Source organism: Sinocyclocheilus rhinocerous, unplaced genomic scaffold (assembly GCF_001515625.1).
Source record: "Sinocyclocheilus rhinocerous isolate Xijiao unplaced genomic scaffold, SAMN03320098_v1.1 scaffold1231, whole genome shotgun sequence".
Classification (NCBI taxonomy): Eukaryota; Metazoa; Chordata; class Actinopteri; order Cypriniformes; family Cyprinidae; genus Sinocyclocheilus; species Sinocyclocheilus rhinocerous.
The window spans coordinates 36,690-53,025 of NW_015654047.1; the positions used below are offsets into that span (position 1 = coordinate 36,690).

The 16,336-nt window shown below is 34.5% G+C and overlaps 2 protein-coding genes across 2 annotated transcripts in view; one reads left to right on the forward strand and one right to left on the reverse strand.

Annotated features, from left to right (window-relative positions):
- LOC107716539 (uncharacterized) overlaps positions 1 to 6,567 on the forward strand; it is a 12,940-nt gene extending 6,373 nt beyond the window's left edge. The window contains exons 5-12 of the mRNA XM_016523014.1: positions 959 to 1,023; positions 1,130 to 1,168; positions 1,530 to 1,628; positions 3,324 to 3,469; positions 3,578 to 3,749; positions 3,836 to 3,948; positions 5,137 to 5,224; positions 6,295 to 6,567. Coding sequence (XP_016378500.1) covers positions 959 to 1,023; positions 1,130 to 1,168; positions 1,530 to 1,628; positions 3,324 to 3,469; positions 3,578 to 3,749; positions 3,836 to 3,948; positions 5,137 to 5,224; positions 6,295 to 6,348 — 776 coding nt within the window. The 3' untranslated portion in view covers positions 6,349 to 6,567. The remainder of the gene's footprint in view (positions 1 to 958; positions 1,024 to 1,129; positions 1,169 to 1,529; positions 1,629 to 3,323; positions 3,470 to 3,577; positions 3,750 to 3,835; positions 3,949 to 5,136; positions 5,225 to 6,294) is intronic.
- A 2,212-nt stretch (positions 6,568 to 8,779) lies between these two features.
- The window catches only part of LOC107716541 (apoptosis-inducing factor 3-like), a 30,830-nt gene continuing 23,273 nt past the window's right edge, over positions 8,780 to 16,336 (reverse strand). Inside the window, exons 12-20 of the mRNA XM_016523016.1 lie at positions 15,880 to 15,995; positions 15,050 to 15,121; positions 14,433 to 14,496; positions 13,649 to 13,725; positions 13,284 to 13,401; positions 13,068 to 13,166; positions 12,875 to 12,950; positions 11,529 to 11,633; positions 8,780 to 9,557 (exon numbers count right to left, since the gene is read on the reverse strand). Coding sequence (XP_016378502.1) covers positions 9,515 to 9,557; positions 11,529 to 11,633; positions 12,875 to 12,950; positions 13,068 to 13,166; positions 13,284 to 13,401; positions 13,649 to 13,725; positions 14,433 to 14,496; positions 15,050 to 15,121; positions 15,880 to 15,995 — 770 coding nt within the window. The 3' untranslated portion in view covers positions 8,780 to 9,514. The remainder of the gene's footprint in view (positions 9,558 to 11,528; positions 11,634 to 12,874; positions 12,951 to 13,067; positions 13,167 to 13,283; positions 13,402 to 13,648; positions 13,726 to 14,432; positions 14,497 to 15,049; positions 15,122 to 15,879; positions 15,996 to 16,336) is intronic.

Genomic DNA, 16,336 nt, shown 5'->3' on the forward strand with positions numbered 1-16,336 from the left:
TTAATCATAATAATAATTTTTAAAAAAAAATATATATATATATATATATATTTCTGGATCATGTGATACTGAAAATTAAGTTCACCTTTTAAAGTATATTCAAACAGACAACAGTTATTTTAAATTGTAATAATATTTTACAATATTACTGTTTTACTGTATTTTTAATCAAGCAAATGCAGCCTCCGTGTGCATAAGACACTTTCAAAAATATTTACATAATTACATAAAATTTACAATATATTTATTTAAATATTTATTCAAACTCTTGAGTGGTAGTGTATATGATGGTGATCTTATGTACTCATAGGAAACAAAAATAATACATTTGATCATCCACGTTTATTTTATAGCTCCATAGTCTCTAAGTAATTTTAGGAGAAATATCAAATCTTTCTCTATAAAACCTCTGAACAATAATGTTCGAAATCTGAGGATTTTCTAAAATGAGAAAGAGAGAGCAGTTAAGAGACGGAGAGAGATGGACAGACAGATTTGAGGGTGTGTTGGGTGCACCTTTGTTGAATGTTGATGAGACAGAACAAGACGGGTTTGTGCGAGATCTTGCACAACTGCAGCCACTATCTGAAAGAGCTTCAGTGTGAACCGCAGATGTGTTGTGAAGGTAGCACAAACATTTGATGAGACCTGACATATAGTTACTATGCAGATTCAAGGTGTGATGTTACTTTTCTAAACAATCTAACTTGTGATTTTCACCTGGCGATAAATGATAAAAACAATATTTGACTAAGAAACCACCCCAAAAAAATGAGCAATTGCACATCAGCGTGCTAAAATCATTCTGAACATGTAAGCAACCATAAAGCAGGCATTGTGGCGATGACTGAAGCACCAATCGCTATCTTTAGAAAATGTAAAAATTTAGTTTTATTTTATTTACATGCTTTCAAAACTCTTAGCGTGTGAATATTGGCTGGCTGGCGTTGCTTCACAGTCGTTCTTCACTGGCTAGCTTTATGTGGCTCCACCTTAAAGCTGCCAGTTGAAGAGCTGTTGTGGGTAACCATAACAACAGACCACCAGAGGGGGCGTGGTCTAGAAAACTGTATGAGTCAATCAGAATTCATGAACATGTTTTATTAATCAGATGGGTTTTTTCCCCTAGAATTATACTGACGAGGTTGGACGAGAAACGGACAGACAGGTGTGTGTGAGTGTGCGAGTGTGTGCGCGTGCGTGTGTGTGCGTGTGTGTGTGTGTGTGTGTGCACCTCCACTGCCCTTAAAGTCAATATAAACATACAGAAACATCTTACCTCAGTACACTGATATATTTCTGTCTGGAACTGTCTGGACTTACAAATGTAATATGGTAATTCCAGTCTCACTTCAATCTGTACTCCTGATCTTCTTGCCATAATAGTTTGTTCTCTGACAGGAAGCCAAACAGGTGCTATTACAAATCCAATCCTCTGGGGTTTCTCTGTCACTTCAAACCTATTTAGCATTAACCCATCTTAAGGTCAAATGTCTCAGTCGGTGTTGGTGTTGATTTTATACCCACAGCGAGTGATGATGCAGATTGTCCAAGAGCTGTGCCGGAGACCTGGACTCAACAAATGTGGCTTCGAAATGCCCACGATATACATCCCCAACCATCAAAATGTAAGAGATGATGGTAGCAGATTGCTGTGCTGGTTAAATGTCCGTGGTTTTCCTCCTAGAAGTGACATGAGTAATGGAAGTCTGCCCATGCTGCACTGCTGTGTCAGAGGAAATTGATTTATGTCTCTCTGCAGCATTTACATTAATTAGTTCTGTCTGTCAGCAGGGACACTTCTCTTAAAAGCCCAACTTAAAGGGATAGTTCACCCAAAATGAAAATTTGATGTTTATCTGCTTACCCCCAGGGCATCCCAAGATGTAGGTGACTTTGTTCTTCAGTAGAACACATATGATGATTTTTAACTTTAACCGTTGCAGTCTATCAGTCGTATAATGCATGGCAATGGTAACAAAATCTATGAGAGTAAAAAAAACATGCACAGACAAATCCAAATTAAACCCTGCGGCTCGTGACGACACATTGATGTCCTAAGACACGAAACGATCGGTTTGTGCCAGAAACCGAACAGTATTTATATCATTTTTTACCTCTAATACACCACTATGTCCAACTGTATCTCCGTTTGTGTTCTACTGAAGAAACAAATTCACCTACATCTTGGATGCCCTGGGGGTAAGCAGATAAACATCAAATTTTCATTTTTGGATGAACTATCCCTTTAAAGGAGAAATGGACTGATGCTAATACGACATAAAAGATAAACTTGATTTCAGGCTGCTTTATAATGCACTACCGTTCAAAAAAATAATAATTTTTAGCTTACTTAAGCTTTTTTAAAATACTTTTATTTGCATGGACACAAATTGATCAAAATATACAGTGCAGATGTTTATAATGTTAGAAATATATTAAAATAAATGCTGTTGAACTTTCTATGCATCAGAAAATGTTGGTTTCCACAAAAATATTAAGCAGCAGAACTGTTTTCAACATTGATATTAGTAAAAAAAAAATAATAATTCTTGAGCACCAAATCAACATTTTTCATCTGCTAAAAATGCAGTTGTTCACGTCCTTAAAGGGTTAGTTCACCCAAAAATGAAAATTCTGTCATTAATTACTCACCCTCGTGTTGTTCCAAACCTGTAAGACCTTCGTTCATCTTCGGAACACAATTTAAGATATTTTTGATGAAATCTGACGCTGACGTCATTAGGCCAGATCTGGGTCAGCGCCGCCACACGCTTACGTCATGATACTGTCGGGAACGCGCATCCTCAAGTGACGCAGTAGAGACAAAAATGTGGAATAAAGTCGTTATTTTTGTTTTCTTTGCGCAAAAAAGTATTCTCGTAGCTTCATAACTTTACAGTTGAACCACTGATGTCACACGGACTACTTTGTCGATCATCTTGGTACTTTTCTGGACCTTGAACGTGGTAGTTACCTTGCTGTCTATGGGAGGGTCAGAGAGCCCTCAGATTTCATCAGAAATATCTTAAATTGTGTTCCGAAGATGAACGAAGGTCTTACTGGTTTGGAACAACACGAGGGTGAGTAATTAATGACAGAATTTTTATTTTTGGGTGAACTAACCCTTTATTTTATCTTTTTCAATGGCAATGCCAATATGCATATGCGACTTTGTTGGTAATGACCATAAAATAATTCTTCATTCCATTAGTCCACTTTTTGCTTTACAATGTTATTGCGTATGATACTACTACTATAGATAGTTGATGAAGTGAATATAAAATTATTTAAGTTTTGTTTTTGTGTGTTTGTGTGTGCAGCCCAGCAGATGCATCAACCAGATTGATGAGGTTTGTGAGACCATTGAGAAGAGCATAAACCAGGCAGTGCAAAAAACACTTGACCAGCTGGAGAAAGACTGTAACCTGATCATCTCTACCATCAACCATACACTGGAACAGGACCGGTACGCATCCATCCATCCTCACTATATCACATCATCTGCTCTGCATCATGACTCTAGAGCTCATATATGTAATGTTTATCAGCTTTGCATGTATTTGTCTTCCCTCAGGATGAATGTGAGCAGTAATAAAAGCAATCGTTTTAATTCTTTCCTGTGTGGAGTTGTGGGAATCTTCCTTCCATCGCTCTTCATCCTCAGCTTCATCATCAGCACCTTCGCTCCAGAGGAACTGGACTCTCTTGTTGGAGAGGGATTGGCTAAAACGCTCTACTTTTCCACAGTATGTTCTTATTTTCTGGAGATTAAGATCCAATCACAGGTGAATCTGTGTTTTATTTTGTCTGTGTACCTGTGTGTGTTTATTAGGGAATAGTTGTGTATCTGTGGGACTGGATTCCTGAAGATTGGCAGATAATGTTTGTGATCATCTTTGGTGCTCTGTGCTATTTTATGTTCCTCTTGGCCAAGTATTTTGCAAGGTGAGCAAAATTGTCTCTAAATGTTTTGTTTTATTGTCACAAGGGGGCACCATATCTCTGACATTGTTTACTTTTTTTATTTATTTGACACTTTATCTTTTGGCTTTGGAAGAGCTATTTATTCAACAGTGTACAATGCAGTGTGTAATGTACACAGTATGCAAATTTTCTGTATGGAATAGCCAGATACTACAATAATATTTTACAAATTTTTTTATTAAAAATCAATATATAATAGAGTATATAGCATGGAATAACATATCCCACAATGCAATGCACTTAACTTGACTTAACTTTTTCCAGTGCAACATATTAAGTATTTTTACATCATTTTCTCCACTTTCACAATGCAAACATACATTTTTACATACTGTTGGTTCAAAAACTGCAAAATTACCAAATTTGTTCACAAGACAATACTCACAGAATTCAATATGCATGTAATGAGGTCTAGTGACAAACATGATCATTTGCATTATGCTTACTATTTTACATACTATTTTGAAAGGTCAAGTTAGTGTCACCAAACAGAATGGCAAAATAATGACCTGCCTGCATCACACTGCATCTCCTTCATATTAATATGGTAGCACTTTAGATTCTGCATGAGCTTATTCTTGATCCCTTAACCTTCCCCAATACCTAAACATAACTACTATAAACAACTACCTTACTTGCTATCAACAGCAAGCAGAAAGCTTTTTATAACCTACACTCACTCAGGGATTTTACCAGAAAAGATTTTAGATTTTTCTATCAAATGTTAATTTAAAAAATCTTGTATAATTTTAACTGCTGTATTTTTGTGTTTGCATTGTTTTTATTTTGTGTTTATGTAACTCTTGTATTATTCCAAGTACATTTTTGCCATGAAGTTAGCCTTAGATGCTACTTAGATTACTACTACTACTGCTACTTACTATCAATAAGCAGCAAATTAGGTTTATTAAGGGAAGACGCTTAAAAACCCTAATCTAAAGTAGCATTAATATATATTAATTTATGTCAAGATATACAGTATCTGAAAAATATATCAAGATTTTAATCTAATGCAGTCAATGAATGCTAGTGTTTAAACTCAGTATACTGTGCCACTTACTGTAATTCAATTCTTGAGCTGATTTCTGTTTTTTAATGGTCACTTCATTGGTTTAACAGCAGCCCTCTCAATGCTCTGATCTCCTTCAGTCAGGGCAGTAAGACGCTGACAAAAAGAGAGAAGAAACAACTGGCAGAGTACAGTGACTACATCCAGGATATCGTCAAATCCAAGAAGGTACGACATACTTTAAGCATCATTGTGAATATCATAATTACACTGTTTTTTTAGCCATTCATTTTCCTAAAGATGTACATTAGTCTCACAATCCTTGCTTATGTTGAAATTTACATTACTGTTCAAAAGTTTGGGGTCTTCAAGTTTTTACATGTATTTATTTATTTATATTCAGCAAGTATGCATTAAATTGATCAGTGTAGACATTTATAATGTAACAAAAGAATTATATTTCAAATAATTGCTGTGTTTTTTGTAACTTACTCATAGGATCTTGAAAAAAGTTTATCATGGTCCCCCCCCCACCCCAAAAAAAAAAAACACTTTAAGCAGCAGAAACTGTTTTCAACATGAATAATAATATCAAATGTTTCTTGAGCAGCAAATCAGCATATTAGAATGATTTCTGAAGGATCATGTGACACTGAAGACTGGAGTAATGATGCTGAAAGTTCAGCTATGCATGACAGGAATAAATTACATTTTAAAATATATTAAAGTAGAAAACAGTTATTTTTTAAATTGTAACAATATTTCACAAAATTACTGTTTTAACTGCATATTTGATTGAATGCAGCCTTGATGAGCATAAGAGACTTCTTTCAAATACATGATAAAATCTTACCAACCCCAAAAATTTGAACAGGAGTTTGTTTCGCTAGTGTTTAGAATTTAAACTGAAGTAGCAAAAATGGTGTGAAAGTGATTCATTACTTAATAAATTCTTTATTCATTTCTGTGAAATTGTTCGTTTAATTCCATCCACTGCTTATTTTCAATTTACAAATGTTAAAATGTTGTAAAAAATTATTATTAATATGACTTTTTATAACTGTTATACAATTTAATATAGTTTGCTCCTGTGTTAATTTAGAGCAAAACTAAAAACCATTAAACCAGAGCAGTTTAACCAGCTTGGCTTGACTGTGAGACCAGCTAACCACCTTAACCTCCATGTTGGTTTTTCAGCAGAGATGTGAGAGAACTGAAAACTGAACCTGCGTTTGAAATATAAGCCTTTCAAAGGATTCCGTCTTCTAATCTTGTAATATTTGTCATCTTTATCTTAGCGGAAGCTGTATGAGGAGTATCTTCGCCAGTGTGCTGCAGAGTATGATTTCTGAAGGAAGCCTGCATGAAACCCGTCGGTCACATCAGAGTCGTCGGAATAATTCATATAAAGCACATCCCACAGCAAAATCCCCCGAGTTAAATCAACTCTGCTCAGAGTACATATTGTCCCAATCTACAGAGTGTTAAAGTAACACTGAAGCCGAGTTAAAGTTAATGGGACAATAAAGCGATTAATTAAGTAATGATTGAGCATTAGTAAAGAAAACCCACTGTTAACAATGTTGAACATGAACAACTACTGCTCAGGCTTTTAGACATGAAAACTTATCACACAATCCTCAACAGTGGTAACTCTGCTTCAGTGTTACTTTAACACCCTGTAGATTGGGACAATATGTACTCTGAGCAGAGTTGATTTAACTCGGGGGATGCATGTGTAAAACAATGATGTAGTTTCATATTTACATGAGTGAGAAGAATAACAAATCGGTGCCTTTTTGTTAAATGTGAATAGTGTTGAACAAAATGTGATATACAAACATGACCTCGATATTATCTTACACCAGCTAGTTTTTCTATATGAATCATTTTTAATAATTAGACCTTGAACTGTTTTTAGCCAATAAGCTACATTATCACCATGTAATGACAAAATTCTGAGACATTAGCCTGGTTTCTGTGGCCTTCTTTTGATCTCCAGGAGCACTGTGGGAGAAAACAAAGGTACCAAATTCAACCTCATATACTCTTTACACAGTGTTTATATTATTAAGTGACATTTCTACTTTTTATAATGTAACAATGAAGAATTTCTCCCAGCAGCCACAGAAAAAGCACTTGAGGTCTTTCTGTCATTCATATGTATGTGAATGTACTGTTGCATGTTTGTCTATGTATATGTCATTTAAATGTGGTTTTAAAACGATTGTTTTGTAGTGTTCTGAAGTGATGCTGCCTAAAAATGATAACATTTTAGAATTATTCTCTTAGGGCATTGTTTTATGAATACTAAGGACTTGCATCTTTTTTTTTTTTTTTGAGAAATAGCTGGGTTTGAAGATGTAAACTAAGTGAGAGTCTTTTACTCTCTTAGAGTTTTTTACCCATCCATATATACAGGGTGCAGGGTAATTTCATTATTAATTTTTTTTTTTATTTTATTTATTTTTTTTTTATTAGCTCATTTATTTTTCAGCTTTTTAAATGTAAGAAACTGTAGCACTTCCATGACTTTTAAATGAACATGCATTTACCTCAGTGTTGCAAAAATGCTTTTTATTATGACTGCAATAATTCAGATTTCATAGCATATTGTTATACTGATTTTCCAAATGGATGTTATTTTAAATTGAAGGCTTTAAAATGTGTTTTTTTATAGCTATGCTGAGTTTTATCGGTCTTACAGAACACAATGTCCTCTTTGATTGACTCAAAACTTTGTATTCCACTGTCTTATACTATGATCAATTGCTTGCTGTGTTTTCTGTGAGTAGATTTGAAAGGACAAGCAGCCCAATAAAATGTTATAGCAACAAATTTATTCATCTTTTTTTTATTATTCCACCAGAACCTGTCCCATATGACTGAAACCTCCAATCCCTGAGTTAGTACCAAAGAAAAGCTATAGGAGGCCAGAGCTACAAGAGAAGCATTCGTTATTATTGCGTACAATCTAAAAAAAAAACAATCAACAATCAATCAGTCCGTCATCAATAAATCCTTTTACGATTAGTCAGAAAATACAAGCCTCTTATAATACGAGCATTTCTATAGATAAAGTTATAGCTTTAAATATTTGTCGTCTTGTGCAATTTACTAGCAGGGCAAGCACAGTTCCCATGAGCAAGAGGTATATTGTCATTGTTTCAGGCCAGTCCTGGTGCACGGGGTCATGCTTCAGTTTGGGGTGAGAACATTCAAAATGACAGTATCGCTTTATTGCCATGGAGATTATACTGTAAATTTGAACTTGAAATACTTCATGGCTGGAAGAATTCAATAAAACATTCGGCGATTCATGAAGCCTGTCAATAACACATCCAGGTCATAGTTTACCTCAAAATCATAAAAGAAAAAAAATATATATATATATATTGCATAAAGAAAATAACGTCTAAAAATATACTGTATTACAGTAATAAGTGAAACATTGAAGTAAGGAGGAATGTGCTTAATTCTCGTGAAAATAATGCCCTCAAAATGTGAAAAAAGAAATAAATGTTTTTTAAATCAGTAAATATTAAATACAGTACAACAAATACTGCTATGATTTATACATACTTGAAATAAGATCTAAATAAAAAAAAATTTTCACAATTTTATTTTTCCACTGTTATTTTGCATTACAATAATGAGAATTTGGGGTAAATGTTATGAAAATAATGTCACAATGAGGAAAAAAAATGCATTTCACAGGCTTCATTTTCTTTTAATCAAAGTATATCTATATTTTTTTTGGGGGGGATTTTGGATTTTGGCTTTGTGAGATTCACCCATCTACCTGTGAATTTTGATATATGTATGATAATACTATATCATACATTATATTTGATTTATATTCATAGACATTGACATATGGACCTTGTTACCTTCCCTGAATAATGATCCCACAGATCCTTTGGGAGAGTCTTAATGAAAACTAATGCCCTATGCATATGAATTATCATGCATCTACTCTCTACATCTACAAACTGCCACAAGCGAAGCTGCATATTTTGATGTGAGCCAGACATCAGCTCTGTTCTCATTCCCATAGCCTGGCTATTCAGTAGAAAAAAGTGCAGTCTTATTGTTTGAATGTATCTTCAGTTAACAGCTATATACAAAGTCACATGTACAAAATAAAATATGACAATTCCCCTTAACCGCTCTCCTGTGAACATTGTGTACAGGCAGATGCTTCATGCAAAAGATTCGACCAACCCGCGAGAGAGAGCGAGAGAGAGAGAGAGAGAACTGTCCCGTCTAGAACGGAGGGTTAAAAACCAGGTATGGCTCATTTGTTAGTGCTGTGAATGGATCCAGGGCCAGAGAGGTGCCACCTCACGGGGACGATGTTCTCGGCACGGCCCAGGTGCTCGGGTTAGGACGGCGTACGTCTCCCATCTAGTTTCCCACTTAACCAGCTGCAGCACTAAGACTACGTCTGTTACAGGAGATCGTCCAAGTTTGGCAAGGAAAACTCAAGGAGCTTGCTGTGCTGAGCTGATCACATCCTCACTGCGAGCCTTTGTCGATCAGCCATGACATGTCTCCTGTCCTGCAGGGAAAATAATACAATGCAGAATTTCGAAAATCGGTCAATGTCCTTTTTAGTTAAGAAGGTTCAAATGCAAGTAGTATGTGTCAGAGTTATAATCATTAACTAAAACTGTTAAAAATATTTTTTGTTAAATGAAATGAAGCTAAAAAAAATAAAAAAATAAAATAAAATATTAGGTGAAAAACTTGAAAGTTCAAACTGAAGTACTAAAATTACTAACTGAAAAACTAAAACTAAAATTAAAATAATTTTAACTTAAATAGTAATATAAAAAAAAAAAACATTCAAAAATTGTAAGCATCAGTTACCGTCTATTATTCTAGCTAAGAAGGTTAAAATGCAAGGAGTGTGTGTCAGGGTTATAATCGTTAACTAAAACTATTACAAATATTTTTGTTAACTGAAATAAAATAAAAAATATTAGGTGAAAAACCTAAACTAAATGAAAATTATATAGTGAAATTTGAAAGTTCAAGTTCAAAAAACGTACACCGAACTAACAGTACAACAGTACAATGGACATAAAAATAAAAATAAACTTAAATAATTTTTTTTTTTTTTAAAGAAAGAAAAAAAAACATAAAATACAAAACATTAAAAAAATTAAATTAAAATGTAAAAATATTAAAATAAAAACTAAAAATATGACAATTAAAGCTAATTCAAAATAAAAACGTCTTAGTGTGCCCTATTTTAACTAAGCGCATGGTCTAAAGCGCACGGCGCAGGTGAGGGCGTGTCCGAATCCACTTTTGCTAGTTTAACGAAGGGAAACGGTCTGCGCGCCCGGTCGCATGGTCTAAACGGGTTGTCCCTATTCTCTTAATTAGTAATGGGTGTTTTTTTGGGGCGTAACGTGCAATAAACCAATCAGAGTCTCATCTCCCATCCCCTTTAAAAACCAGTTGCTCTCGCGCCATGGCGGGGTCGCTATTTACATGGCGGAATGTAATTTTTCATTTTTAAAATTGTTTTTGTGCTGCTGCGCGTCCCTGTGTGTGTAATAAGCAAAGTGTATGCGCGTTGTGCACCGGCCTATAGGCGCATATTATTAACGCGCTCTTTAAATAACAAAGAAAAAATATTGCGCCAGACTTTAGACCAGGTTTGATGCTATTGAGGCTATTCAAAATAGCAACGCGCCAACAATGCGCCTGAACACACCACTTTTTTAGACCAGCATGCCCATGGGCGCACAAATGGGCGCAAATGCATTTGCTATTTAAAGGGGTCATATGATGCTATTTTAAAGATCATTATTTTGTGTATTTGGTGCAACAGAATATGCTGACATACTTTAATGTTCAAAAAACACATTATGACCCCTTTAAACAATACGGCGCAGGACGGGAAAATAAGAACTGCGTCGGGGCTGAAACTAGCAAAAACACTTGCGCCGCATTGCGCCGGGTGTATGATAGGGCCCAGTATGTTAACAATACTAAAATAACACTGGTGCAGGTCTTATGTTAGACACAATGTAAAATAATGTAGGTCATGTTTCCACACTTGCCAGGTTGCACAAGCATTCTTGAATTAAGAGTAAACGCTTTTGAATGAGGCAAAAATAAACTCATTGTAATGGGGATTTTCTCATACTCTGTGTCGTAAACTGAAAGAAGTCTCTTATGCTCACCAAGGGGCATTTATTTGATCAGAAATACAGTTAAAAAACAGCAATATTATGAAATATTATTACAATTTGAAATAACTCTTTTCTATTTGAATATATTTTAATATGTAATGTATTCCTGTAATGCAAAGCTGAATTTTCAGCATCATTACTCCAGTCTTCAGTGTCACATGATCCTTCAGAAATTATTCTAATATGCTGATTTACTTATTATATTTCTTATTATAATCAATGCTGAAAACAAGTCTGAACTGTCACTTTTGCGTTGACATGTTTAAACCATGGAAAATCTTACTACATCTGTTGTTTTCTGTGAAAATAGAAAATGTTCTTACTCCACGTCACGTTTCCTAATCGTCTTTCCAGAGCCAAAGACTTCTGCAACCCGTGACACAATGGGGTCGTAGTTCATACTGGCCACGGCCACCACCTCCTCACTCCTGTAATCACCGCAGATCAAACACACAACACACACGGGAAATACTGTAAGAACTCAAATATTAGTAAGCTCTGCTACAACAGCAATAATGTAGTATAATATTAAATACTTCTATAAATCATATAATAATACGTTTTTACATTTTCTGAAGTAAACTGAATAGTGCTTGTCCATGCAAGACTCACAGTCACAATGCAAGTAGTTGCCAGGTCATTTCTAAGCAGTTGCTAAGGTGTTCATGAGTGGGTTTATGGAAAAAATACTATGGAAGTCAATGGCTACCAGCAACTGTTTGGTTATTAACATTCTTCAAAATATATTCTTTTGTGTTTAACAGAAGAAAGAATTTCATATAGGTTTGGATGGAACAACATGAGGGTGAGTAAATGACAAAATGTAGATTTTTTTGGGGTGAACTGTCCCTTTAAGTATGTTGCAGTGTGTTTGCATAAAACACTAACTCTATATAAGCAATTATAACGGTGATATTTGCCTTAGCAAGTGACGCCCAGTAAATCTGGTTATTATTTTGATCTATTTCTTTCATCTGTGAGATTAAGATCTTTTTTCACTGTGATTTTATTTATTCCTTTCACTTTTTATTACCACAGCAGCCCAAGAGACCGGAGTCATTAAGGCCAGAATAAGAATAATGCAGTTAAGATAGTAGATTATATAAATTGTACAGATATTGTACAGATTGTGTCTTTAAAAAAGCATAACCGCATAATATTTGCAACGATTAACATAATTAGCAATATCCAATATTAATCGCAGAAACTATAGTTCAGTCCCTGCAACTCATTTTAATCAGAGACTCAGTTATAACTAATCAATAATGCTTTCTGAGTAAATCACTTGTGTAAAAGATTTAAGTTGTCAATTGTTTTTTTATTGAATTTTTTTTTAAATATATTATTTTTATATTATTATTTTTAAGTACTCTGATCAGTTACATTAATAAAACGACATGATTAATTCATAATTGTATGAACCCTATTTAATCTGACTACATACTGTTGTTTTATTAAATTATAAAACAATTAGAATAAAACAAAACAATAAAAATATATGATTATTGCAATAGTATAGTACCATAAAATAAAAAATGAGTACTTCATGATAATATACAACAATATAATCATTTCCTTATCTAAATTAGAAATGATTTTTGATGTGATCATTTTAATAATTATAAATGCCTGGCTCAAATTTAGAGAAATAAGAAACAAATCAACTCACTTTGTGTAGAATGCCACAAATTTCAGTTCATCCAAATCTCCCTGGATGACGACATCATCAAAGCCGTCTCCATAACCTTGACAATAAGATTAAAAGCACTTGTGATGCATCAGAGGAGCACTGACGCTGAAACTAAAGTGTGGCGCTTTTTTTTTTTTCATGTGTATTTTTAGTGCTAGACATTTGTCCTTACCTGCATATCGTATGCTTTTCCCAAACATTGCTGTCCAGAAATAAGGCACCGTTTTAATGTCTGAGGCCTTTCCCATCATGCTAAGGGCAGCCACTCTACCTGTGGTGGAAGACCACGTAAAAATGTAAAAATGAATGAAATATTATTTATTATTAATAAAAAATGGCATCTTTGGCATAAGCACATGAATACATCCCAATGTGCTACAGGTCTTACCGTGTACGTGAGCCATCTGCCAGTGGGGTATGTTCACCTTCTTATTGCTACGTAGAGCTAGAGGAAACGTTACCACATCACCCCCAGCGAAGACCCCGTCAATGTTCGTCTGCATGGTCTGAAAGGGTTAAAGGTATATGTTTACATACGCTTTGTACTGTAGCTTGTCCTTTGTAGCTTATTATCATAAAATACTCAGCATACTAAAACAACTATTTATTACTGCTACAATAGACACAAGCATGGGCAGATTAGCACAGGCTGCAGAAACACACACGTTCTGAATGGCACCAGATGTTAATGTGCTAGAAGATGCAGTAACAGATGTACAGTACATATGGAACAGCAGTGCAGAAAGACTGAACCTTATTGACTGGGATGAATCCTTTGGAGTCCATGTGCACTCCGCTCTGCTTCAGGAATGCTGTGGCTGGACTGGAGCCTAAACACACACACACACACACACACTTATGATCAGGACCCCAGAACAAATTTTTATTTTATATTGGGGCATGTTGTCACATGTGTTTTAAATCTTTGCTTTGCTTTGCTTTGTTTCATGAATGCTTTTGTATTTCATAAATGTTTTGCTGTTTAAATCTTGCTGAACAGCCTAGTTAATTAATTGCAAGTTTAGTAATGTGACAACATGCCCCACTATGTTCAGTGAATGTATTTTTAGACACACACACACACACACACATATATATATGCTACTGTTCAAAAGTTTGGGGTCAGACATTTTTTTAAAGAAATTAATACTTTTATTTAGCAAGGATGTGTTGAATTGGTCAAAAGTGACAGTTAAGACTTTTAGAATGTTACAGATTTTTTCTATTTCAAATAAATGCTGTTATTTTGAACGTTCTATTCATCAAAGAATCACAGAAATAAATTACATTTTAAAATATATTAAAATAGAAAAGTTATTTTAAATAGTAAAATTATATTCACAAAATGACTGTTTCTACTGTAATTTTGATCAAACAAATGCAGCATTAGTGAGCAAAAGAGACTTGTTTCAAAAACCTTAAAAATTTATATTTATTATTTCTTTTTGTAGCCAAGACTACAATGGGACTTGAAACGGGAAAGTGAGAGAAAAAATGAAAAATGAGAAGCCAAATTTCAGTAATCACACAGACTCACCTATGCCAATAACACAGACGTCAGCTCTCAAGACTTTGCCACTTTTTAGAACCACTTCTTTTAACTATTGAAATAAAAATAAAAATCAGTTTAACATTAATGTCATAGTTGCCAATTTTCTTACCACCATGACTTATAATACAGTGTCCAAATCTCATTACGTTATTTCTTCAGGAAGAAATATTTATCAAAGTGTAATTTCATAATAGATCACAGTTCTGCTTCTTCTCAATTATATATTTACTTTGCTGACTGTGTGCTCACTTGTGTTATGAGTTCTGGCCTTTTAACCCAGGGCCAATCCATTATTGCAAAAGCCATGTTTGAAAATATTCAAAGCTAAGCAGTGCTACTGTGAGAGCAGATGTAATTAATCACTCTACATGAACGAGAGCAAAAGAAAGAGAGGGACAGAGAGAGAGAGAGAGAGAGAGAGAGAGAGAGAGAGAGAGACAGCCCTACACTTCACTGAACTCTTGTTTCTCTCACTTTAATGATACCTGTCCATTATGCCCTCGCATCTCCCACACTTCGTTCAACATGTAGAACTTCATTCAGTTTGACTCGAACAGCTAGCTCACTTCACTGAACTCTTGTTTCTCTCACTTTAATGATACCTGTCCATTATGCCCTCGCATCTCCCACACTTCGTTCAACATGTAGAACTTCACCCTGTTTGACTCGAACAGCTGAAGAGAGAAACAAAATGAAATAATTAAATGAGAGAAATACTGCTTGAATATAGGTTTAATGTGGTTACAGCAAGGGATAATATACAGTCAGCAAATCATTTTCACCCTGTCAGAGTTTATTATGCAAGAAGAGAAAGACAGCACACTAAGAGAGATAAGAGAGGTGTGAAACTAGTGGTCAAGGACAACAAACAGTTATATAGTTTAATGTCATACACACTCTTTTTTTATTTAAATTGTATTTATTTAAACATGCTTAGCTTATAAAATTAGTTAAATTAATGCCAAAGCAAATGCAACTGATTTAACATTTACTAAAATATATTGTTAAAACTTAATAATTGTTTTAACATATCTACTCAGAATATATATACCAGAGATGCCGAACCAGGGCCCCATGACCTTTGATTTGGCCTTCCAAGCCATATGGTAAGAGGGGAAAAATAGGGAAAAAATTTATTTCTACTTTTTATTTCTAATTCTCTTTTTTTATTTCTAATTCATGATTTTGTTTTAATATTTTTTGTTTTATTTTTGCATTGAAATATAGAGAATACAGTATAAGTGAATTTAATTTTTTTTAAATTACAATATAGCTGGGTATAATGTAAACATGACCCTCAATGAAATTTGATTTTTGAACCTTCATAAAAAAGTTTGGGCACCTCTGATGTACACCATTTAACAATTACGTAATGCTTAAATCTTAATATTCTTATTTATTTCATTCTATATATCTAGTTATTTTCTGTCACCTTCATCAAGGCTTTTCCCACTTTTTCTCCGAGTGCTTTACGGAATGGCACGGCCTCTATGCCGATCACAGACACTGAGTGAGCCTTATCTGTGAGAGCTGCGGCCACCTCCATACCTGAACACAGGACAGTGCATATAATCATTACCAACACTATGGATATATGGAAAATATATAGTATTATGTTGTCTAATGCAATGACGGATTCATCTTAAATTGTGGCTTAAGCGTCTTAAAGGTGACACATCATGAAAATCTGACTTTTCCAGGTTTTAAGTACTATAATCAGGTCCCCGGTGCATCTACCAACCAAGGAAACGTGAAAAAGATTAACCCAGTAACTTTGTTTTGGTAAGCCTTTTTCTGCAAGCGTCTGAAAAAAAGAGAGCGTCTGATTTCGCTCCCCTAGTGACGTTGCAAAGGGATCTCATTATAATATTACCGCCCCTTAATCTGTA